We start from the raw sequence: 27,535 nt of genomic DNA on the forward strand, positions 1-27,535 counted from the left end.
TAAAAACACCACAACATTACAACATCTATCAGTGAAAAGACTAACAACTTCAGTGCAGTAATAATGTAATAAATATTCAAAATGTTCAATGTGCCTGAGACTATAAGCATATAGTTTCTTCATGAAAGCAAACAAGAATCCAATACAAATCTAACCAGGATGCTACTCAACCGTTTTAGTTGATCAACATCCTCGGACAGCAGTGTCAGGATGGGACACTATCCATATGACCATCTGCTCCGACTGACAGCAGACAGCAGATGATCAAACTGAGGGAGTCCTAACCAAAGCAGATATTGCTCTGACAGAGTTCCTTCATGGGGACTGTGCTGGCTGCGCTATAAGTCCTTTAAATGCTTTGGGCTTCTTCAAATTACACTGGCACATCCTGTTTTTTTTTTGTAGTAGATGTAGATGGAGATGAAGATGACTGAGATGACCACGACTACAGCGACAATAATGCCTAATATTATGAGGATGTTATTCTCTGTGTCAAAAGAAACAAATATATGAGTAAATCAGCAATTTAGGGAATTCAATCCAAGTGAGCAAAACTTATAGACATCAAGCCTGCATAATTCCTCCGACATATCAAAAGTCAGCAGCTAATCTAAATAAAAATCCATGCAAGGCAGCAATGGAGACACGATCCACAAGCCACATCTTAAATAGTGTTCCTGTTACACATCCTCTGACATTCAGACCGCAAGCAGAGCATTACAAGATCAACAAACCAAACAGCTTCTTACAAAAGTGCAAATACTTTGTGAAAGGCCAAAGACACAAAAGAAGCCGTGCTGAAATCTGAAAGCTGTGCGTTAATTGTTTTAAGATGAATGAAATTTGCAAAGACAAAAAGCAACACACGAGAATGAACCACACTGGTTCTTGCGGAAGCTCAGTTGTGGGGGTTTTTCATTGTAATTTGCATATTTAATAAAACCAAAATAAATATTCTGTTTAATATACAAATACAAAACAATATAATTTTGAAACAACCACAGTGTGGTATCACTGTCTGTATTACTAAAGCAAACTGAAACAGCTGGCGGAAATTACCAATTAAACTAAGTCACTTAGAATTGAAAATGATACAGAAATGCATAGTTACCTTGTACGGACACTTTTACATGTCTGATGTCAGTGCCAACAGAATTGTTTGCAATGCAGGACAGTTCCTCTGGTGTTGAATCTGTTATAGTGAGAGTTTCATTATAAACTGGATTATTTGTGCCGATATTCCAGCTGATTGTTGGTTTTGGGTTTCCTTCGGCTTCACAGACAAGCACCACTGAATATCCTCGAAACACAGACACTATGGAGGGCAGTTTGGTCTCATTGATGGTCGGTTTATCTACAGAAAAAAAGTGAAAGAAAAACAGTTTAAGAGATGTTTCTTCAACATATACATGATAAATGTCTTATGTTAATCCAAAATGGATGAGGAGAGACCCCTGATATGATTGTAAAGCACTTCGGGTGTACAGTAAGTACATATGAAAGCGCTAAATAAATGCCTCATTCATTCATCAATTCATTCATATACATTTTATTCTAGTTTTCAACAAAACTACTTAAATTTAGAAATTTGACAAAAAAATTACGTTGCATCTGATCCCTATATCAACTTGACACTGTGTCACTTGGTAAGTGCTACAACCACTAAAAGACTCCTTGACTTGGACAACAGATGCTCTTAAAGATTAGTAATAGAAGCTGACAGATCTTACTTACAATGTACAGTAATGTTGAGAGGATCTGCTTTGAGTGTACGAAAAGGTCCTTCTGCTCCCAGCTCTGCTTCACACCTGTACTGAACTCCATCATCAGATCTGTCTGGAAGGATCATGAGTGTGACTGTTTTATCCACTGGAGTCTTGATGGTGTTATTGAAGATGGTTTGATTCACCAGAGTCTGTCCTTTGTACCATCTCACAACAACACTCTTAGCCACAATGTGAACGTCACACTGGAGTATATACTGCTGGCCCTCTCTCATTGGTCCGTTATGATCCCCAACTCTGGTGGAAATATCTGGAAGACATATTAAGCAATAATAATAATAGAGTAACTAAAAATGCATCTCTAAATTACATCTCAAATACTTGAAATACTCAAATACTTTGAAAAAGCGCAAAATAAAAATATTGTTCATTTATAGAAAAAAAAATTACAGAAATTTGTTTTTAAAAACATATCCCTGCTTGAAGGGATAGTTCACCCCAAAATTTTGTCAATTTACATAACATTACTGTATTTTGTAAGTAAGATCCGCCAGCCTCTGTTATTAATAATGTTATTCCAAACCTTTATGAATTTCTTTCTTCTGTTTAACACAAAAAAAGTTTTTTTTTTTTGAAGAATAGAGTCGATGGTAGCCATTGTATTTTTTTCTCCATATGTAAGTCAATGGCTACCGTCAACTGTTTGGTTACCAGCATTCTACAAAATATCTTCTTTTGTATTCAACAGAAGAAAAAAAACTCACTCAGGTTTGGAACAACATGATGACAGGATTTTCATTTTTGGGTGAACTATCCCTTTAAGCTGATTGCTGTTTTGACACAAGATAGCTAGTTTGTAGCTGGTATGTTGTAACTGTTGCTCTTTGACCACCAATGACCATCATCAACCATGTTTCAAAGCACAGTCAGCATCTTATGATGTCTTTTCCAACACACTGGCCTTTGCTTCCATTCTGTGAAACCGTTAACTTCCTATTTTGTATTGTGAGCAGTGTGGTATTTCCAGTGAATGGTGGTGAGCACATTTAGTCCATTAGATTATGCGTCAACCTCGTCCATTTGTGATCTGGGGCCAGTTGCATAAACTGCTAAGACTAGTCTTACAAGTTAGCCATCACATTTTATTCTTTAAGACTGTTCATAACTGTTTTAAGACACAGTCTTAACATTGGCTATGTTTATGCAACTGGCAGATGAATGACCAATACACATCTTAATACCAGGTGTAAACAGGGCCATGGAGACAGTTCTATATATCCCTGCTAAATAATGCTTAAACCAGTATATGCTAGTATGCATGTCTTAGCTGTTTTACAATGGGCAGCCTGGCTAAGAAAGTGTTTATCTGTACAGACCCCTATGGGAAACCAGTAAACCAGCTTAGGTTTAATATTTGCATTATTTTTTAATTTTTTTTTAATCTATTTTCATGCTACTAGTCAGCCTACTTTTTTTAGATACTAGTATTTATTCCTTTAAGTACTAGTGCTTATTCTTTAGGTACTAGGACCTTTTTAAAAGATATTAGTACTTATGCTTTGGACACTAGTACTCATTCAGATAACAACTATTTCGTTTTGACTAGTATGTATTCCAATTGTGACTAGTAGCCTACATATTTTCTATATACTAGTAGTTGTTCACTGGGTACTAGTTTTTTTTTTTTTTTTTTTTTATAAACCAGTATCTATTATTAGATACTAGTACTAGTCATTATATACTAGTACTTATTATTAGATTCTTGTACCTATTAAATAAATAATAGTACTTATTCAATAGATACTAATACACATTTATTAGATATAGTATTTATTTCAAATGTTACTGGTAAGATTTTTTAGTAAGATTTTTCTAGTAAGATTTTTAATTGAACTCTACAGTGGCCATTCTTACTAGTCCTATAGCTGTTGTGACTAGTACAATAAGAATTGTTACTAGTAACAAACAAAAGATACTAGTGTCTAATGAAAAGTAATACTATTTAATAAATAAGTACTAGTATCTAATGAATGCTAACTAGTAATATTTAAAAAGATACTAGTCACTATTGGAATAATTACTGGTCAAAAATGAATAGGCAGCTTCGTATTTTAGTTTATCTTGCTAAGAGTTGGGTATAGCGCGTTAGCCTATAAAAAAAAATTACTTTTCCTGATAACGCAGTAATGTAACGCATTACATTGTAAATTTATGTAATTTGATTACAGTTACTGATGTCAACAAAATTACATTACTTGCGTTACAAGAAAAAAAATATTAGGAAATGTGCATTTCTAAAAGAAATCACTTTTGGCGCGGATGTGTCATTATGAATCACCGAAGAACGCGTGGAGGAGGATACCCGCTCCCAAGACGAGAGCGGTTCAACCTCGCCTAAACAAGATTGGATTTTTGTTCAGGATCAAACGGGAAGGTAACTTCTGAACAATACTGTTTTCAAATGTTATTATAATGTTTTCAGCAATTTTTTCCTGTCTTTAATGCAGTTACATACAAACATAAATACAGTTCAGCTACCACACACATACAGGCTACACACAGCAAGGAATGTTTAAGCTGTGTCCGAAACCGCTCACTCGTTCACTGATTCACTAATCCCTATATAGTGTAGGCCTATTTCATTTGAGTGCACTATATCTCCAAAAAGTGAACGACATGAAGTGAGTGAATTCGGACGCTGACTTAGCCTATAACTGTGCGTCGGTGAGCTGGAGCTGTCACGGAAACGGCTCAACACGTGATAAAACTACTTTTATCCTACATGTTACTTTATGAAATAATATTAATAACAATCTTAATGACTTTATTTTGTAATCATACATACCATACGTGCCAGCTTTGTAGTTTCATCGACTGTGTGGTTTGTCATGGGTTCATAATCATTAAATACTATTAAAAAAAATTTTCATATATTTATTAGTTTTAATAAAGTTATTTTTAGTTTGTTAGAATCTCATGCTCACAGATGACGTGGTCGTTGAGCGCCCTTAGGCGACTGTTATGATTGCATTAGAATGAATAAGCTACCTATAGGTGATTAGCGAATATTTTTAAGTTTCTGTTTTCATGTAATATTTTTCAGTCAATATTAAATTACAGAAAGAACTATGAGTTTCACTTTGTGGTGTATTTTTGTTGGTTTCAAAGTAACTTGAATGTAAGGAAAGGAAAGATATATGTTTAATACATTTAATATGATATTTATTGTTTTTGATGTACAGTATTATAAAGACTTGACTGTTTGGATTTGATTATAGGCAGTTAAGTAGATCCAGAAACCAGTTAATGCACACCAGCCACAATACCCACTCAAACAACCACAATACCCACAACATCCACCACAAAAGATTGTGCCTTTTTGGAGAGTATTTATAATTCCTTAAAATAAAAAATAATTAATATTTATCTGCATCTGAAAATGTGAGAAATGTCAAAGTAAGAGTCCTTCTCTCTATGAAATAGGCCTACACAAAATATGTTTAAGCTATTTAAAGACATAAGTGGCCCTTTGATAATAAAAAGGTTTATGTTGCCCTTATAATGTTATAATACAATACAACACGTGTCTTTTAAATTTACTTGTTATTCCTTCTTTCAAACACAAGCGAAACCAGAGATGGTCTTATTATTGGTGAAACTACTTTGCTTGTAATACAGCATCTCTAATACAGTGAATTCGCCTGCTAACAGTGGTGAACCACTGGTACAACAATGCTAATGAATGAACAATAACATCAAAGAAACACGAGAACTGCTAAACAATGAAACATAATGGCATAAAAAGGGAAAACACACACACACACACATATATATATATATATATCATAACAACATAATCTTGATGTAATACCAAAATACAAGCAATTCAATGTAAATTTAATAGTGGAAATTTTTTAATTATGTGAGTGCACGGCTTTCTGTGGAAGACAATAGAAAGCGTGAGCTGGAGAAGAATTCTGTGATTTTCAGGCTATGCATAACCCTGGCCTGATATTGTAGATTTATCTGATCTTTATAATGAGTTTTGATTGATCTGATTTCTACATGTTATTAAATGCTGTATTAAACTAATTTCAGAGCTCTGTATTGGTCATTTCACAAACACATCTGCAATGTTTTAATTGGAAGGTTAGTTTACATGGTTATAAAAATAACCATTAGGGAACATTCTGTAGTTATTTTTTGGTTATTTAAAATTAACCTCCCTGCAATGTTCTGGGAACATTATTTTATGGTTGTAAAATAATAACCAAAAATAACCACTAGGGAGCCTTCTGTATAAATTATTTTTAGGCTATTTAAAATAAATATCCTGCAATGTTCTGGGAACGTTATTTTATGGTTGCAAAATAATAACTTAAAAATAACCATTAGGGAGTGTTCTGCAAAAGTTTTTTTAGGCTATTTAAAAATAACCTCCCTGCAACGTTCTGGGAACATTATTTTATGGTTGCAAAAAATAAAACCTAAAAATATCTTTTTTCATTATTATTTGGTTCTCAAAATAATAACCAAACGGGAACCAAATACTAACATTAGGGGAATGTTCTGTGTTTACTGGGTAGTTACATTTTAAGGATTAAATGTTAAAATGCCTTGCCATAACTTTTATGGTTGGCTGTGCTTAAACAGCTCAATGCAGGCTTACAATTATAACAAAAACAGTATTTATCTTGTTTGACAATGTTATTTTATCGCTATTAAGTCTTTTCAGAAACAGGACTTTTTATAGTATTTAAGAGAGCTTCATCAAGTTTAACACCGAAAAAAATAGGAAAAATCTTCAGGACAGGATAAATACAACATTCGTTACATAAATGTCCTAAAAAACAACATTAGTTGTTTTCAAACGCATCACACGCATACCGCCGCAACAGCAGATCTAAAATTAGACACGTGAAGAGTATCCTATCGCTCTGCGCCGTCATTTTAGAAGAAGCTGCACTATATCGACACTGCTATTAAAGGATTAGTCCACTTTTAAATAAAATTTTCCTGATAATTTACTCACCCCCATGTAATCAAAGATGTTCATGTCTTTCTTTCTTCAGTCAAAAAGAAATTAGGGTTTTTGATGAAAACATTCCAGGAAACATCCGGCGCCAGTTTCGTTTTTTTGTAAGTAGAATAGGGAAGAAGTAGGACATACAGCGTAAGCTTTTTGAAGAATGCGGAAAGCGGAAGCAGGTGCAAGCTGATAATTTGTGTTTATAAAGCATATACAGTTGTATTTTTTTCAAAAATGACCGATCGTTTCGCTAGATAAGACCCTTATTCCTCGTCTGGTATCGTTTAAAGCCCTTTGAAGCTGCACTGAAACTGTAATTTTGACCTTCAACCGTTTGGAGTCAATTGAAGTCCACTAGGAGAAAAATCCTGGAATGTTTTCATCAAAAACACCTTAATTTCTTTTCAACTGACGAAAGAAAGACATAAACATCTTGGATGACATGGGGGTGAGTAAATTATCAGGAAAAGTTTATTTAAAAGTGGACTAATCCAGGCACGTGCACAGGTAGGGCTCAACCTGTGCAGAGCACATTTCACTCCGAATTGCCCTTTTTTTGGAGGTGTTTTATTTTATTTATTTCCTTAAATAAATCAATGCTATTGGTCACCGTTTACATCTGTCTTTCTGATTTACAAATATATTTAGCCTAATAAAGGTATTAAAAAGAGCTTGTGACAAAATCTTTTTAGATCCGCTCAAACTGTCAGTCAAACTTCTTAACTCCGCCCCCTGAGTGCAGCAAACTGAACTTCCACAGCAGAGCAGCTGAACGTCGGTAAATAAATATCTTGTTGTTTGAATAAGTAGGCTACAACGTTGTCTTTACGAAAGAAACACTAGTATGTCTATAAAGTTTCATATTTTATGCATTTGAGGCCTGAGACCGGTGACGGAGAGAGATTTGCCATCTAAGTTAGTCATAGCCAATAGCCTACAAATAGCCTTAAATTGCCTGTGCATACAATACAGTAGTATTACATCTTTTATAAATTGAGATTTTGGCCAAACGTATTTTACAACAGGAAAAACTGAGCGCTCATAACTGATGGTGACGTAGCCTAATGTGATGCCGTCGTTTTAATGACAAATTACACATTTGCACATATTCGCTGGTCAAAAACCCGGCGTAATTTAATCATATTATATGGTCACACAGTATGGTTAATGTTTACGATGTTAATATGTATTTGCTCTCTAGATAATTTTTTTAATCTAGTATTGTATACTCCCCGCTCGTCTTCACATGTGTAAACATGGTTTTACTACAGTAATGTACAAACTAAAAACATTACAGAATCATCAGGTCACTGTGCCTCTTTATATTTTATCATGCAGAAAGTAATGTGTGTCTATTATTGTGTGTTGAGAGGGACATCTCAGTGGATCACAGTGAAGTCATAAACATCTTCAAGCACATGGCTCACAGAAGATTGCTGTATAATTAGTTTTAAAGAAGTCCTGAAACACTGTATATATATATATATATATATATATATAGGTGCCCTTTTTCAGTTTCAGCACATGCCCCTCAAAAGATCTGTGCACGGCCCTGGACTAATCCTTTAACCAGCTAACAGTGTTTATTTGTTCAGACAGTTAAACAAAACATGGACTCGGACCCTTCATTTATCGCAGGAAACCACTGCCCAGTCTGCCCTCGCATAGCTGCCTGTTGTAGTAGGCCTAACATTATTAAAGACTGGATAACTTTGAACGAACATTCTTTTAACATTACTGTAAGAATGTTTGTTCATAACTTTGAGAGAACCGTGCCAGAACATTCTGAGAACATTCCCTGTTAGCTGCAGTGGTCACAAGTGCTGCATACTTGTGACTGAAGTGTTGCAGTGAACAGAAACAGATCTGTTGTACCAGCAGCAACACTGCACGGGTCGAGCTGAATAGGCCATTCAGTTGTGTTGTTGTTCACACTGAAGAATAGCGTTTACAAATAATGAAGCTATAGAATCAAACAAGAGCACAAGGACACTTGTACTTGTAAATAGATCATTTCGATGACAATATTAAATAAAAGCATTTGCATTTGCACAGATGTCAATACAAAGTCCAAGACCACTGCTGTATCAGCAGTAAAACACAAACCAAAAATATGTGCACTCTTGAGGCTTACAAACTGGCAGCCAGTTTTGTGCTTTGTCAGAGCTTTGACCAATGCCATATTCACATACACGACGCCCCTGAAGACTTTTCTGTCTTTTAAAGATCTTGAAAGAGTCACACATGCATTTGTTTTATCTTGATTGGACTATTGTAACTCATTTTATGTTGGATTACCCCAATCCTCCATGTCACGGCTTCAGATGGTCCAAAATGCTGCAGCCAGGTTTTTAACTGGGGTTCGTAAACGAGAACACATTACTCCGATTTTAGTGTCTCTTAATTTTGGTTGCCAATGCATTATAGAGTTGAATTTAAGATTTTGCTGTTTGTTTTTAAGTCTTTAAATGGTCTGGCACCTTCCTATTTGTCAGAACTTTTAAACGTGAACACGCCAGTTAGAAGCTTGCGATCCTCAGACAGTATTACTCTGTCTTATCCAAGAAGAAGACTGAAGTTGAGAGGTGACCGTGCATTTGCAGTGGCCGGTCCAAAGTTATGGAACAGTGTTTCTTTCTCTGTAAGATCTGCTTCGTCTGTATATGATTTTAAATCGAAGTTACAGTCTTATCTTCTTAGTCTTGCATTTCTTTCATTCTAACTCTTGTTTTCTTAAATTTAGTCTTTTTACTACTACTGTCTTTTACTTTTTTCTATTCTCTATACAGCACAGTGGTCAACATTTGTTGTGTTTATTTGTGCTTTATAAATAAATGAAATGAAAAATTATTTTAGCTATTGTTTAGCCTGTTTAGAGCCATATAAAAAAAGAGGCTCATCTATATTCATAATCTTGGCAAGCAACAAAAAAACAGTACTTGTAAGTTAATAACAAAGTGTAAAGGGCCTTGTTCCCCTTGATTTCTCAACAGGATTGATTCTGGCCATCATTGCTGAGATTGTAAGCCAATGTAGAGCTACTGCAGTGACAGGATTTTTACACTTAACATGGTTTTAAAATGAAAAAATAATAATAATAATAATAAAATAAAATTAAATTAAAAAGGCCTTTCAATTATATTAAATGGTTTATTTTTTTTACTTTTTTACTAGGTTTTCTAAAAAAATGTATTTACATGTCATGTGTTAGTAAGTTAGGGTTAGGTCAAACAGAAAATGATATGCAATGTATAGAAAAAGATTATATTCTACACAAAGAAATGAAATTCTATTTACAGGATGGCTTGAGATACTTTACATCAAGTGATCCTACAGGTAAAGGCACAAGAGATCTCATCTTTAATCATCAGCATCTTTTTAAATACACCACAATATCTAGGTCCAAGAGTGCCTTCAGTATGTTTATCAACATAGTTACAATGTAATAAATATTCAAAATGTTCAATGTGCCTGAGACCATAAGCATATAGTTTCTTCATGAAAGCAAACAAGAATCCAATACAAATCTAACCAGGATGCTACTCAACCGTTTTAGTTGATCAACATCCTCGGACAGCAGTGTCAGGATGGGACACTATCCATATGACCATCTGCTCCGACTGACAGCAGACAGCAGATGATCAAACTGAGGGAGTCCTAACCAAAGCAGATATTGCTCTGACAGAGTTCCTTCATGGGGACTGTGCTGGCTGCGCTATAAGTCCTTTAAATGCTTTGGGCTTCTTCAAATTATACTGGCCCATCCTGGATTTTTTGTAGTAGGTGTAGTAGATGTAGATGAGGATGACTGAGATGACCACGACTACAGCAACAATAATGCCTAATATTATGGGGATGTTATTCTCTGTGTCAAAAGAAACAAATATATGAGTAAATCAGCAATTTAGGGAATTCAATCCAAGTGAGCAAAACTTATAGACATCAAGCCTGCATAATTCCTCCGACATATCAAAAGTCAGCAGCTAATCTAAATAAAAATCCATGCAAGGCAGCAATGGAGACACGATCCACAAGCCACATCTTAAATAGTGTTCCTGTTACACATCCTCTGACATTCAGACCGCAAGCAGAGCATTACAAGATCAACAAACCAAACAGCTTCTTACAAAAGTGCAAATACTTTGTGAAAGGCCAAAGACACAAAAGAAGCCGTGCTGAAATCTGAAAGCTGTGCATTAATTGTTTTTAGATGAATGAAATTTGCATTAATCAATGGCAAAAGGCAAAAGACGAAAAGAATCAGTCACATGCATCTGTGTAAGTTTAGAAACTTCAGATGACCTTGCATAAAATCTATACTGACATAATTTAGACTACTAAATTGTTTTTTTAAATTGTAATTAGCTTAAATATAATTTAACCAAATGAAATATTTTGACTTAATTTCAGACATACAAATACAAAACAATATAATTTTGAAACAACCACAGTGTGGTATCACTGTCTGTATTACTAAAGCAAACTGAAACAGCTGGCGGAAATTACCAATTAAACTAAGTCACTTAGAATTGAAAATTATACAGAAATGCATAGTTACCTTGTACGGACACTTTTACATGTCTGATGGTGATGCCAACAGAATTGTCTGCAATGCAGTACAGATCCTCTGGTGTTGAATCTGTTATAGTGAGAGTTTCACTATTAACTGGATTATTTGTGCTGATATTCCAGCTGATTGTTGGTTTTGGGTTTCCTTCGGCTTCACAAACAATCTCCACAGAATATCCTCGAAACATAGGCACTATGGAGGGCAGTTTGGTCTCATTGATGATCGGTTTATCTACAGGAAGGAGTTAAAGAAAAACACAGTTAAGAGGTGTTTCTTCAACATATACATGATTAATGTCTTATGTTCATCCATATTAATTTTAATCTTGTAGTTTTCAACAAAACTACACAAGTTTAGAAAATTGACAAGAAAAAATTACGTTGCATCTGATCCCTATCACCACACAACTTGACACCCTATATCAACTTGACACTGTGTCACTTGGTAAGAGCTACAACCACTAAAAGTCTCCTAGATTTGGACAACAGATGCTCTTAAAGATTAATAATAGAAGCTGACGGATTTTACTTACAATGTACAGTAATGCTGAGAGGATCTGATGTGAATTTAGGAGGAGGTTGAGGTCCTTCTTCTCCCAGATCCAGCTCTGCTTCACACCTGTACTGAACTCCATCATCAGATCTGTCTGGACGGGTCATGATTGTGGCTGTTTTATTCACTGGAGTCTTGATGGTGCCACTGAAGGTGGTTTGATTCACCAGAGTCTGTCCTTTGTACCATTTGACAGTGAGATTCTGAACTGGAGCCACATTGAGAACGTCACACTGAAGCTCATACTGGTTTCTCTCCATCATTGGTCCGATGTGATTCACAGTGCTGATGGACACACTGTCTGGAGTCTCTGTGGAGGAAGATTTACACACTCTGATATCTGCAGTCATGAATGTTCATACATTAGATATTTCTGAGAATGAAAGATAACAATATCAATAGCAGAGAAACTCACTGTAAACAGTCACTGGGAGATATGATGAACACTGGTCACCAACTTTAGGGTTTATGTAGCAGAATGGTTCTATGTCCCATTCTCTCAGGTTTGACACTCTCCATGTGATCAGATTGTCTTTGCTCATGGGCACTCCTTCCTCACTGGCTTCCCATCCTATCCCATCATGCTGGACAGAAGTGTTACAGTTAACTGACACAGGACCTCCGTACTCCACAACAACTCTCTGTGGGTTGAGCTGAAGTAGTGGGTTGAGCTGAGCAGGACATTCATCAGCATGTGTACCTGTTAAACACATTGCAGAGTATGCTGTTATTTATAGTATTTTAATCACTTATACTGTTGTAACAAGCAAGTGTTGAATCAATCAAAAATCATAGTACTAATCTGCCAACAAAATGTTATTTCTACATATTTTTAATTGACCAGACAAACTGCACAAAATTACATAGTACATTTTTTTTTTTTTTTTTTTACAACCTAATAATTATGTAATCATGTATACACAAAGTGCCTTTCAAGTAAAGTAACTGCCTTTCCGTTTCGTTTTTAACACTTAACATAAAACTTATAATTTGCATGGTTTATTTTTATATAATTTGACTTCTTCATTTGAATTTATACATTTGACTTCAGTTTAACTAAACTGATCTTAATGGTTAATCAATATTTGTTATATCTATACATTTTCAGCTGGTTTAAATATTTTGTGTCTTTGCCAATAAATTCTTGTTACAATATTGCTAATTTTTGTTATACCACTGCTGTTTACTATATATCATACAGTACCGGTCAAAAGTTTTGAAACATTAAGATTTTTTCATATTTCTGAAAGAAGTCTATTCTGCTCACCAAGACTGCATTTATTCAATCAAAAATACAGTGAAAACAGTAATATTGTGAAATATCATTACAATTTAAAACAACTGTTTTCTGTTTTAATATAATTTAAAATGCCTGTGATGACAAAGCTGAATTTTCAGCATCATTATTCCAGTCACATGATCTTTCAGAAATCATTCTAATATGATGATTCAGCCTAATAAATACAGCCTTGGTCAGCATAAAAGACTGCTTTCAAAACCCTTTAAAAAATGTTTCTAAACTTTTGAACGGTACTGTATGTGTGAGAATTTGATACTGACAACATGGAGCAGGATAGATGATCATGCAAAACACAAACCTAAGCAAAGAAGCTCACGCAAAATCTAGAAAAGTCAATTTGTCTATTCTGTCACACTATATATAACAGAGAGTGCACATTATGCATTATAAAGTACTGTGTCTTTTGCGCATTTTCTTGTTATTCTTTCGATATCATTTACAGTATTGACAGCTTGGTTCTACTGACCAAAAAGAAAAGAAAAACCCCTAAATTTCTTTAAAAAACAAAACAAAAAAAACCCCGCTCTAACGATAACGTTATTGCGCCCTCCTCTGGTAGCTAGGTTGAATGAACCGCAACTGAGACGACCGAATCAAATGACTTTTTCGGGGTGTAAAGACAAAACAAAACAAAAAAGTAGGACAGTCTTAAAAAGTACATAGACGATTTATTTATTTATTTATTTTCCACTAGTACAGGTCTTTAGAGGTTCAAACCTCCAAACTTACGAGATCCAAGCTCGTGTTTTTGCCTGACGATAAATAGACGCGTTTGCCTGATGAGGTAAGACTACTAATTAGGTGATAAATAGACTAAAACTTTTTTAAAAAGCTGACTCCCTGAAAGTCTTTGTGTATAGTCTGTCTATTCGCACCTTAACTTGTACGTGCCAGTGCTGAACGCGTATCAAGTTACTGGACGGACAGGCACAGAAATACGCGTTAACAGTTGTTTCATCGTACCATGGCGACACAATTTATTAGAGGCATGAAAATACCATGGCACTCTCTGAGGTGTTACTGTCAAAGAATATCGCAGTATACAGTACTTTCTTGGGTGACATGCAAACTAATAAAACATCTTGAAGACTAAGGTACAAACTAAATATTTTGAAAGTAATAACACTTACCTGTAACTAGTGATAATAGAAAACCAAATCCAAATAGCCGCATACAGAAAATCCGAAAAAACGTGGGGAGAAAAAACGACTGCTTCTTCATTTTAAAACACTGTTAAACTCTAGTCCTGGGCTTTAGAAATGAGATGTCCTTCCCCCGTGCTAGATCTGCGTTACTTTTCATCCAGTGAGAGAATAAAAATGATTGACCACGTGTTTGGTCAGCGGGACTGCCTTACCCCTACGTAGAGATGTGAGGAAGATAACTGGAATGTCCCGTCTTATTAGGAGACCAGCTAGCTACTAACTAATCCGTCTCTAAAGCGTTTCTCTTTATTTCACTTCTGTAAACATCACAATGACCCTTAGTGACATAATGGAATTTACCTAAAGTTCCTAGTTCCCAGTCTTTTTTTAAAAAAAGATGGTGGCTAGTTCAAATCGCCTACATGTTTTCTCTAGTAGTTTTGTATGTTGGCATCCTACAAGAAGTTCAAAACTCTATTAAATTAGGATAATGTTTGTTCATTTTGTTCTGCAAATTAAAAAGCCCAAATAATATTGTTGTAATAGCTCTTTGGTAAACAACTGAACACAAAAATTCACTGACATGCTTTCAGATATCACCTTGTCTCATTTCTGGCTAAAAAACACATGATAACTGTGTTATGTTCTCACTTGTTACTTTCAAAGGGAAACGGAGAGATCCATTTCATGAAAATATTGAGCTGGAAAACTTTTTTCTGTTCAAACAGGCTATTAATAAATGTTGATATGTACATTATGTCTGCACACACATTTGCCTGTGAAATGTTCTTTAAATCAGTGTTGGCCAGACATGTGGTTGCTGCAGTGTTTGCTGATCCACTGGTCATCTGTTCCGATTTTTCTAAAAATAAATTAATGAGAGCACATGCTGATCCATTGGCCATCTAGTTCTGTGCGAAGCAAACAATAACTACCAAACATGTACTACCAAACACTACCAAAACGGTAGTGTCTGGTAGTATCCGGAAAGGAAGGAAAGTTGGTTGGTTCCTGATAAGAAGTCAGGAAGCACTAAAAAATCTGAGATTGTGCGAGAGTTTAAAGTATCGAGTTCTCACTGAAGAACAGAGATCCCTGTGTCTTCTCAGTGGACCGGGACACTTCACTAGCCTTACAAAGCCTTAATACCCAAGAAGTCACCTGAAATGTAGATTAATGCACTGTATCTTTTTTTTTTTTTTTCATTAATGTGATTATATTATTAACGTCTATATGACATTTTTCTTTCGATTAAAATGAGTCAGTGAAGGAAAAACTCATGCAACATAACTTTGTTTATTTCTTTGATGTCAGGGATAGGAGGGCTTATAGTCTGAGGGGGGAGAATGGAATGTGTGGAGACAGCAGGATAGATAGCAGAGATCAAGACAAAATTCCTCTCGGTTTCTACATAAGCAATAGCACACTAGCAAAAGAAGTGTAATTCTGTGTAACGGCAACGGCTATTTCAGACCAACAGTACGATTATGAGTTTGACACTTAGAAAATGGCATGACTTATATAGAGTCATTTAGTCTATTTTTGCTCTGTCAACTCAGTTAAAACAGAATCAACTGTTGCACACGAGTCACACATATTTCCCTAATGAATCAGCGTTTTGAATGAATGGGTTGAATGAATGATTCAATGACTCAAAGACCATTTTACTGCCAGTAAAAGTATAATCAATAAACATTACAAGAATCATGTGTATGTTAAAGTATGTATAACACGTTGTTAAACAGTTATATAACAAAGAGGGTGGGGGAAATCCCTACCATAAGTGAAACAGACATTTTTTTTTCTGCAGTTCCCAGGAGTGATTGGGGGTTTAGGCACCTTGCTTGCTCAAAGGCAGTTGTAGGTAATAAGAGTGGAAGACCATTAGGCCACAACTGCCTGAGTGAAATAAACACAGACAAACAGTGAGGATCCAGAGCTGCTGGATCAAGTTTGAGGAATGTAACTAACTGTTGTATAAATCATTAATCTAGGAGCCTGCATAGCAAAACGCTAAACTGAGGTAGGGAATAACACATTAAAGGGTTAGTTCACCCAAAAATGAAAATTCTGTCATTTATTACTCACCCTCATGCCGATCCACACCCGTAAGATCTACGCTCCAAAGCTTCCTGAAGCAGTGTTTTGAAATTGGCCATCACTATATAAGTCATTATTTAGTTTTTTTGGTGCACCAAAAATATTCTCGTCGCTTTATAATATTAATATTGAACCACTGTACTCACAACTGATTTAAATATGTTTTTAGTACCTTTATGGATCTTGAGAGAGGAAATGTCATTGCTCCCTATGGAGGCCTCATGGAGCCATCGGATTTCAACTAAAATATCTTAATTTGTGTTCTGAAGATTAACGAAGGTCTTACGGGTGTGGAACAACATAAGGGTGAGTAATAAATGACAGAATTTTTATTTTGGGGTGAACTAACCCTTTAAAGGTGCTAAAGAGGATGTTTTATTTTATAAATTTTTGCAATATTACTTGAAACTGTCTTTACTAACTGATAAAAGACTATTTATTAGGTGCACTGAAAGGAATAATATTAATATACATCATCTGTGCACGAGGTAGGGCCTTAAAAACATCAGCCAATCGTTTATGCGATCATTGCGTAAACGATTGGCCCTCTGGCTTGTCAATCACTGCCATGACGTTCCTTGTGAGAAACGAGCGCGGCTGCACGCTCCAGTAACTTTCCACACTCCACAGGTGCCGCATGCAATGTTTTGGTCAGGAGTAACAACTGCAGATTATGAGTTACCTGCGGTGAGTCCAACATAATGAATCCACTAACACGACACAGCGAATGCCGGTGGTAAACACTCGTGTTCCAATACTGGTGCACAAGTTTTGGGAGGCGTTCCTTTGAAATGAGCTGTGAAGGATGGGGGTTGTTCTTACGCATGCGCTCATTTCAAAAACTCACTAACAGTCTTTGGTTTCTCAGTCGACGAAAAGATCCTCTTTAGCACCTTTAAGGCTGAATATACACCACACAACACTTAAAATGTGAACAGGTTTTACACTATGAATCAAACGCTCGCTGACTTTGTAAATAGTTACAGAGAAAAACATCAAACAACTATCATATTTCCGCCAGACCAAAAGTTGTTCTGAATACAACAAACACAGGAACATGGACAGTGTTGCTAAATGAAAACCTCCAGCTGGATGGAATCATAGCATGAAACAAAAAAAAAAAATCATAGACCCATCAAACACTACACAAACTGTTATTTCTGTCATCTCTGACCAAAATCTGCAGAATGACTCTGACTTATGTCAGCTAGCATAAACTTCTCCAGACTGCAAATCTGGGCAAAAATCCAGGTGAAAGTCATGTAGTGTATTCTAGTCTCGACAAATATGTCCCTTTAAGCCATTTGAAGGACATTCAGTGAGGCCACGGCCATGATAAAGAGCACTGATACAGTGTACATCTCAGGCGCAAACAGTCACCATCAGTGTCAGTATTTTTGTTTCCCACAGCTTTCTATGCTTCTTTGCTCTTATTTGTTTTTGAATAGTTTGTTACATTTTTAAAGACCTGCATTACACAAAACTTGACAATAATGCAACTTGACAATAAACTTGATAATTCTTTATATTTATATAAATATCTATGATATTTAATGAAAAGTGCTATTACTTTTCTATGCAATCAAACTCATTTTTATCTGGTATATGACAAAATGGGTGAAAAAAAATATCCCTCAGACTTACAAGGAAACAAGCCTATCTAGAGACCAGACCTTCTTGTTACTTAATTGACCCACTAAACATCCTCTACAGCAACTCTACACTGTTAGACTTTGCTGTAATTTTACAGTTACTTACCGCAAAAAATCCCAGTAAAATACCATATAGGTTATTTACGGTTAACTACTGTAATATGAAATGCATTATGGGTATTTTTTATGATATTTACAGTAACTTACTGTATATGTGAATTTACAGTACTTTACTGTTTACTCAAAAGCAGTAGTGCTACTGTAAATTAATTTTTTTGAGATCCTCCAATCAGAATGCTAGCAGCTGATCACGTGACCAGCTTGGAGCTTTCAGAAAAATAATTCAAACAAGATGGCTGCCTCTCAGTGGCAGGGGAGTGAAGAAAATGAGCGTAAACTTATATAGTTTTTACGCTGGTAAGTTGTCATGTGTCAGCCCAAACTGGAAATTTACCCCATTTCATGCTTAAAATACCAACATATGTCCAATTTATTGTACGCAGGTTATAATTTAGCCTTCGAATGTTTTCAGTTAAATACTAAAAAGACGCAATTTATTCTAACGTCCGTAGTGGCATAGGCCGTAGAACGTGTGGTGTGTGAAAATTGTTTTTAATGTTTTAATTGTTTTTAACGCCAAACTCGCTCTTACCCCTTTTCCCATCACAAATCAGAAAGGCATTTATATTTAATAAAAATTAAGAAAATATTTGAAAAGTTTAAATAAAGTGCTTAACAAGTGTTTAACAAGAAAGTATTAGTTGCTGCCAACCATATACTGTATACCCAGCCGGCACATGACCGACCTTCAACGTTGAAATGTGGTTGAAGTAACGTCAGTTGATGTTTCAACAGTGATAAATTATTAAATGTAAAATGGTTGAAATAGTTTTAGAAAATCACCTATAAATCAATGCCGAAATAAGCTCGTAAACTATACCTTAAAAAAAACAAGTGTTTAACCATATATAATAATAATAATAATAATAATAATAATAATGTATAAAATGTGCCCTATTATGCCTATTTTGCCACTTCTGTGTCAGTTTGTTGGTACGTCAATATTTCAGAAAATAGAAATTATATGCTCATTTTCATTTTTTTGCGGTCTGAAGAGATATCGCGAGATTACACGAGACTATAAGATAGCAAACACTGGAGCGGATCTGAGTTACCATGGAAACGGGGAAACGTCAAGCATCAAGACTCCGTCTCGCTGTTGTTTTCACTGATTTTAGGTAAGTTTAGTCAAAAAAATCACACAAATAATATATATAACTGTTCCTGACACTTTTCTTAAGTGTAACTGACACACTTCTGTTGAATATTTACTTCAAAGAAATTATTTAGTGTCTTCGAAAAAGTCCGTTAGCATCTCAACCATCAGAAGCGGTTGGCTAACTAACTCTATATTTTGAGCCCTTGTTTAATGAAAGTTTGGGCTTTTAATCGCATCTTTATGTGTAGATGTGATGTTATAATAGTTTTGTAAAGGTTTTGCTGGCAAACTGTTAATGGATGATAGTAAACTAATTTATTTAACCTAAAAGTTGATGTACCGTTAATCGGTGACGTCACTTACATGGAGCGCGAAAATGAACTGAAACTATTTCAAACATGTTTTCTTCTCTAATGGTAAACAAATATGAATAAATAATGTTCTGCAATTTCAGGGGTGACAGAAAACCCTCTCTACAACAAAGAGGAAGCTGACAGAGGAGGAGGAAACACAGGTGAACTGAGAAAGCTCATTAAATTCTTTAAAATGCATTTATTTCACAATATATCTAACCTATATCACCATGCATCTACAATTTTATTTTGCAAAATTATATATTTTTAATATATTAGTTAAGAACTTTTTGACATCCAAACGTAAGTGACACTACATGTACAATACTGAATTCTAAATCTAAAAATATAAATTTTGTTATCTTAAGAAATATATATATATATATATATATATATATATATATATATATATATTTTTTTTTTTTTTTTTTTTTTTTTTTTTAAATATTATGCATATTATTCTTTCCACCTCTGCTCTAGCTTGGTTCCTTGTAATAAACCTGGCATTTTATACTAAATATTGTTGGCTCTGTGACAAATTGCATGTTGTGTTCGTAGATCCTTCCATGCTGATGGCCTCCTGCACCCCAGAGCTGAGCGACCTCCTGTCAAAGGCCACGAATCAGATGACTATAGTAAGCAAAACCTCAAACATTCAGTACACTACTGTTGAAAAGTTGTGGGTCTGTAAGATTTTTACATGTTTTTAAAAAAAGAAGTCTCACATTTTAAAATCATTAACCCCGGGTTGTTTCAGTGAGATTGTCCTTGAAAGGCCTGTAGGCTAAATAATCAGCTAAATGAGGTAACATAGGTGACAAGTATAATGTTATAATGCTTGTAGTTGTAATCATTTATTTAAAGGGATAGTTCTCCCAAAAATGAAAATTTGATGTTTATCTGCTTACCCTCAAGGTATCCAAGATGTAGTTGACTTTGTTTCTTCAGTAGAACACAAATGATGATTTTTAACTCCAACCATCACCGTCTGTCAGCGGTATAATGCGCGTCAATGGTAACACAATCTATAAGAGTCGAAAAACATGCATAGACAAATCCAAATTAAACCCTGCGGCTCGTGACGACACATTGATGTCCTAAGACACGAAACGAACGGTTTGTGCGAGAAACCGAACAGTATTTATATCATTTTTTACCTCTAATACACCACTATGTCCAACTGCGTTCAGCATTCGCTTAGTAAGGTCTGATCGCGCTCTGACAGCGGCAGTGATGTCTAGCACTCATTGAAGTATAAGCGCGAGACATCACTGCCGTTGTCAGAGCGCGATCAGACCTCACTAAGCGAATGCTGAACACAGTTGGACATAGTGGTGTATTAGAGGTAAAAAAAGATATAAATACTGTTCGGTTTCTCACACAAACCGATTGTTTTGTGTCTTAGGACATCATTGTGTCGTCACGAGCTGCAGGGTTTTATTTGGATTTGTCTGTGCGTGTTTTTTTTACTCTTACAGATTGTGTTACCATTCACAAGCTTTATACCGCTGACAGACGGCAACAGTTAAAAATCATCATTTGTGTTCTACTGAAGAAACAAAGTCACCTACATCTTGGATGCCCTGAGGGTAAGCAGATAAACATCAAATTTTCATTTTTGGGTGAACTATCCCTTTAACCATTATGATAACAGGATATCATGGTCATTAATCTATTTTGTTGTATTTCTCTCTGTCTGTTTGTAGTTATGTTTGCTAGTGAGACAGACGCCATACTGTTCCACTCAAAGGTATTTATTTATTTATTTGTACACATGTATGTATTTTTTTATTTTTTACTTTTTATTTATAAATGCTGACTGTGGTTCAGGGGGTTGACAGCTTTAAGCATGTAAGTTTTTTTTGACAGAAATTTGGCCAGCTTACTCACTGCTCATACTCTATGCCTCTAATATGTTTGAATTATATCACCAATGCAATATCAGGGGGTAAAGATATCATTAGAGTTCTTAAAATTATGTTTACTCTTGTTACCAGATGCGATGTAATCTCTAGCGTTTGGTGCTGAGATTCTTCAGGACAAGTACTTTTACATTGCTGAAATAATACTCAATTACAAGTAAGAGTACTGGTGTCAAAAAGTATTCGAGTAAAAGTACAAATTACTCTTCTCAAAAACTACTCAAATTACTAATTACTTTTTAGCCGGCGATATCTTTGGAACACAAATTAAGATAATTTTGATGAAATCTGAGGGTTTCTGAACCACTCATAGGCAGCAACGTCATTGCACTTTCAGAAAGGTACTAAAGACATCGTTCAACATTAAATATAAAACATTAATCGTTATTTGAAATTATTTAAAAAAAGAAGATACATTAAAGGGTTAGTTCACCCAAAAATGAAAATTCTGTCATTTATTACTTACCCTCATGCCGTTCCACACCCGTAAGAACTTCATTAATCTTCAGAACACAAATTAAGATATTTTAGTTCAAATCCGATGGCTCTGTGAGGCCTTCATAGGGAGTAATGACACTTCCTCTGTCAAGATCCATAAAGGTACTAAAACACTTCTAAATCAGTTCATGTGCGTACAGTGGTTTAATATTAATATTATAAACCGACGAGAATATTTTTGGTGCGCCAAAAAAAACCCAAAATAACGACTTATATAGTGATGGCCGATTTCAAAACACTGCTTCAGGAAGCATCAGAGCATTATGAATCTGTGTGGTGAATCTGCAGTTTGGAGCGCCGAAGTCACGTGATTTCAGCCGTTTGGTGGGTTTGAACCGCGATCCGATTCATGATTTGATACACTGACAAAATGTTAATAAAAAGTTTAAAATTACTATTTGTATTACAAAATGAAAAAAAATATATATATATTAGCTTTATATTTATATGTAAAAATTATATGTATTTATATTAATGTAAGATTAAAAGACATTCATTTTAAATGTATTTTGCAGATTTTTAATGGGGCAACAAGCTATAGATACGACAGAACAAAATAGGCTATTAATAATCTTTCAGTGTGCAAAACCAGGATAATATGAAACGCTTCAAAACAGCAGCAAAAAAAAACACTAATGCACATCCCGGGTGCAGAATGATGTGCTTGAAGCAATATGGAATCGCAGTGCGCAGTTGCGCTGCGCATTGAAAAGTTCACGGCACAAAGAGAATCCCTGTTTATATCTACATCTTAGTTAACAGTTTATTAATCATATGTTTCTTCTTCCTTTTAAATTCCAGTTATCGTGCGTGTAACGTGAATTCATAGTCCTTGTGTTGTGCGATCTAACAGACACCCTGTAGCCAGTATGATGATCATTCAGAAACAGCAATAAACTCTAGCAAGATAAAGTCATTTTATGCAAATCCACAGTCCTATATGTACATGTCAAGTATTATAATGGGAATATATTATATTGGAGAGTTTTACCGTGCGTGCTGCTGACTGCCGTTACCGAACACGACGTGCTGTGAGAATGATTGACAGCTGCAGCGGAGGGAAGACGAGTTTCCATGAACTTAAATTTAACGATGCACATATTCTTCTATCCCTCACATGAAGCTATGAAATGGCTTCAGATGAGTTTGAATATAGTGCACGAAAACTTAATTGGTGCTAGTCTATTTCTTTTGCTCTATGACTCCCACTTTTGCCATATGAAAGAGCGCAATTATCAGACGGTTATTTTAATATCGCGACAAGCCTAATTTCTGTTTCATTTTGAGATTGTGGCGGGACAAATTAGAATGTGGCGGGCCGCCACAGTCTAGTTAATGTATGGGAAATACTGATATCGCACACCCTACAGCACTGGCCCGATTGGGCAAGTGACCTTTCAATCTACTGTCCCGTGCGTCGTTAAAACTGGCCCCGGGCCATTGGGCAGTCCTTAATGTCGAGCCCTGAATAATCATGACTAAAACTAAATGTGATATCTTTGCTCATACATGATTTTTGATTTTGATTTTGAGCAGCACATTTTTTATGAAACCTAAGAGGTTTCTTTCCATCCATCCCAAATCCATTCCTCTGAAACTTAAAAGATAAAAAAAAATGTCATAAAGGCGTCTTAAAAATAATCAACTGAGTGGTCTAATCAACTCGATTTATTATTTTTATGATGCCTTTATTACATTTGTTGTTTTTTTTTATTTTAGAGGAATGGATTTTAAAGCTATACTATTCAAACAGTACACTACTGGGAATAACTACTGTTGCACAAGTTGTTACCTCATCTCTTCATGAACATATTTAGATTAAATAAACTCATGACCATTTCTCACACATTTTCTTGTTTTGTTTCAGATCCGCCATCAGTTGTTTACCAGTATGGAGACCAGCTAAGACCAACTGGGAGGTTTTGTTCATACTTTTTATTGTGCATTGTCATGATTTCTGCTTTGATTTGTTATGAATCCAGGTCTCTTTTTTTTGATGCATCATGATAAATAAAATGGATGTAATTTATTGTGACAGTGAATAAAAAATATATTGATATACATGGACTCAAGTCACTTATTTGGAATTTATTAAATTCTGTAGCATACATGTAAAATAAAACTAAAATAAATTACAGTAAAATTACTGTAATATTATTATACTGTAAAAATAAGTTGCGGTAAGGGCATCATACTGTAAAATTAAATTGCGGTAAGGGTATCTTACTGTAAAATGAAATTGCGGTAAGGGCATCATACTGTAAAATGAAATTGCGGTAAAGGCATCATACTGTAAAACACATTTACAGTTAAGCTACTGTAAAGGGGCAGTTACAGTAACCTACTGGCAATAGTGCTGCCAGTAAGTTACCGCAAAAATACAATAAAAAGTCTAACAGTGTACAGCAACCCTTTAGCAATGCTCTGGCAAGCTCCACTCTCATTTTCTTTAGAAGAATGCCATGGTACATTCATGAACTAAAAATGCTAAACACAACATGCTGATTGTGTTATCTCAGGTGGTTTGAGACACCCTTTCCATGAGGTATTTCTCATTTAGCTAGGGCATAATTTATCTCTTCTAGGAAATGTCCTGTTTCCACAAACACACTCTAACATGTCCTTCGGGAATATCCCAGCTTTTTATTCCTCCACACATAGTTCCAGTTAAAATGACCTAAACAGGAATGTAATGTTTACACCATTACTGCATTTATAGACTCAATTTGCGTAGTATAACAATATTATTTCTATTTAGATTACAAACTTTTACATTCATGGAATTCATTGTGGAAACAATGTTACAAATGGACAAGCTGGAAAAGATGGGCCGGATACAGATAACAAAAAGTCTGAGGTGATAGGACGTTTCCATGTTTCCCCAAGGTCAATGTCAAAAATCCCTGAATTAGTAAGTAATATAAAATGTCATTAACTATATTTAAACCCATGTTGCGTTTTAATTTCCTTTGTCGTTTCAGGGAATGCCTTTGATTTACGGGACTTTTGTACACCCATTCCAGTTTTTTTTCTTCTTGGAAGCATTGAAGAGAAGCTTGACGGAGCCAAGAAAGTGAGAAAGGGGGTTTGCTGAGAGATCACATGATTTCTGGTATGAACTCAAGCTCTCGGGCAATACTCAACCCCTTTCTCATTTAGCCAAAAATTCCCTTTCGTAATCGTAAGCTTCTGCTTTTATGACTCAAAATGATTGTCATGACGTTTCATTTTTTTTCTACACCACGTTATAAGCTCAGTGTTTGATTCTTCCTAAAGAAAGGAAGTGCTTTACAGCTATCCAGCAAAAACAATGTTAAGACGCACAGGCATTTGGTAACGACGACAAAAGGAAGGGGAATCTAAAAACTGTTTTGGAGGGGATCTCATGTTAATTTATTATAGTTTTACAGTACTAACAGTTCTTACAGTACTTTATTTATTATATGATCTGGTATTCTAGTGGAAACTGTGGTTAACAAAGGACATGTTTTGTAAGGTAAAGTTTAAAAAAAAAAAAAAAAACTTTAAATTTGTTTCAAAATACTTCAAAATTTCATGTTTAATTCAATGTGTTACTTGCTGTTTCTTTGTATCTGTAAAAGTTAAAAATGTATCTGCACCTATTTTTATTTCAGTGTACATTTAAGAACTTTATTGGATGCTTTTATCCAAAATGAAACAAAAGTGATTTTGCTATAAGTCTTTGCATTATTAAAACTGTGATGATGCCCAGGTTTAGTTGAGTGGACATTTTACTCCAGTGAATATTTCTTAGGGTAGATTTATTTTTGAAGGTCACTTTTAACTTTTTAACAAAATTTAAAAAGTAAAATCAGTTTTGAAACAAATACATTTTATGAAACTGTAAAAGGAAACAGACAAAAATAGCATTTAGACTAAGAAATAATGTGATTTAAACGTATAGCCTATCATTTTAAGCACATGTGGCAAACTATACTCTTAGAAAAAAAAGGTTCGCTAGGGTTCTTGACTCTATTTTAAAGAACCTTTTATACCAAAAAGGTTATACAGTACAGTCCAAAAGTTTGGAACCACTAAGATTTTTAATGTTTTTAAAAGAAGTTTTGTCTGCTCACCAAGGCTACATTTATTTAATTAAAAATACAGTAAAAAACAGTAATATTGTGAAATATTATTACAATTTAAAATAACTGTGTACTATTTAAATATATTTGACAAAGTAATTTATTCCTGTGATGCAAAGCTGAATTTTCAGCATCGTTACTCCAGTCTTCAGTGTCACATGATCCTTCAGAAATCATTCTAATATGCTGATTTGCTGCTCAAGAAACATTTATGATTATTTTCAATGTTGAAAACAGTTGTGTACTTTTTTTTTTCAGGATTATTTGATGAAAGTTCAAAAGAACAGCATTTATCTGAAATACAAAGCTTCTGTAGCATTATACACTACCGTTCAAAAGTTTGGGGTCAGTAAGAATTTTTATTTTTATTTTTTTGAAAAGAAATTAAAGAAATGAATACTTTTATTCAGCAAGGATGCATTAAATCAATCAAAAGTGGCAGTAAAGACATTTATAATGTTACAAAAGATTAGATTTCAGATAAACACTGTTCTGTTGAACTTTCTATTCATCAAATAATCCTGAAAAAAAATATTGTACACAAATATTTTGTACAATTGTACACATTAAATGTTTCTTGAGCAGCAGATCAGCATATTAGAATGATTTCTGAAGGATCATGTGACACTGAAGACTGGAGTAACGATGCTGAAAATTCAGCTTTGCATCACAGGAATAAATTACTTTGTGAAATATATTCAAATAGAAAACAGTTATTTTAAATTGTAATAATATTTCACAATATTACTGTTTTTTACTGTATTTTTAATTAAATAAATGTAGCCTTGGTGAGCAGACGAAACTTCTTTTAAAAACATTAAAAATCTTAGTGGTTCCAAACTTTTGGACTGTACTGTATATCTCTTAAGCAATTGCAAAATACTCTAGTGATAATTTAATTCATCAATTTAATCAAAATTAAAAATTAAGTAAAACAAAAAAAAAATAACAAATTAAAACAAAATCCATAAAATTATCCCATGATGGCATCCCATTAAAGGGTCTATATTTGAAGCACCTGACAGAAACTTTTCTACATGGATCCTTTTCTTCAAGGAGTGACACTGTTCTCACAATTATGAAATATACCCTTGTCTTTCTTGAGAAGTTCACCGTTCATAATTCTACTTTCATTGTTATCCTATTTGACTAATGTCTGGAAGTCTGTTTTGTTTTGTTCAGTTGCTAAACAAGAGCTAGAGCATGCAGATGTTTCAGTTTCACAAAACATTTTGGCCTTATAAACACGTACAGCTGCATTTCTCATAAGTCACAAGATTACAAGAACTGTTCACGAAACCCTTGTACTGCAAGCATATTCAGAAAAAAGGGCGCCATCTAGTGGTTACACTTAAACATTTACAT

At 34.7% G+C, this 27,535-nt stretch overlaps 1 protein-coding gene and 1 long non-coding RNA gene across 4 annotated transcripts in view; one reads left to right on the forward strand and one right to left on the reverse strand.

Moving 5' to 3' along the window:
- LOC125268805 (hemicentin-1-like) overlaps nt 1-14,618 on the reverse strand; it is a 34,777-nt gene extending 20,159 nt beyond the window's left edge. For both annotated transcript variants that reach the window (XM_048191319.1, XM_048191302.1), the window contains exons 1-6: nt 14,306-14,618; nt 12,291-12,575; nt 11,856-12,185; nt 11,312-11,554; nt 1,735-2,034; nt 1,112-1,354 (exon numbers count right to left, since the gene is read on the reverse strand). In XM_048191319.1, the coding sequence (XP_048047276.1) occupies nt 1,112-1,354; nt 1,735-2,034; nt 11,312-11,554; nt 11,856-12,185; nt 12,291-12,575; nt 14,306-14,396 (1,492 nt within the window). In that variant the 5' untranslated portion in view covers nt 14,397-14,618. The remainder of the gene's footprint in view (nt 1-1,111; nt 1,355-1,734; nt 2,035-11,311; nt 11,555-11,855; nt 12,186-12,290; nt 12,576-14,305) is intronic.
- Nucleotides 13,941-24,298, forward strand: LOC125269104. Of its 2 annotated transcripts, XR_007185029.1 has the most exons (6): nt 13,941-13,959; nt 19,188-19,310; nt 19,746-19,805; nt 20,203-20,279; nt 21,351-21,394; nt 23,932-24,298. It is a non-coding gene; the product is annotated as an uncharacterized LOC125269104 (long non-coding RNA). The 2 variants fall into 2 exon arrangements; XR_007185028.1 differs by lacking the exon at nt 13,941-13,959 and having other exon boundaries at nt 19,046-19,310.
- Nucleotides 24,299-27,535: the final 3,237 nt, after the last annotated feature.

Source organism: Megalobrama amblycephala, linkage group LG1 (assembly GCF_018812025.1).
Source record: "Megalobrama amblycephala isolate DHTTF-2021 linkage group LG1, ASM1881202v1, whole genome shotgun sequence".
Lineage (NCBI taxonomy): Eukaryota > Metazoa > Chordata > Actinopteri > Cypriniformes > Xenocyprididae > Megalobrama > Megalobrama amblycephala.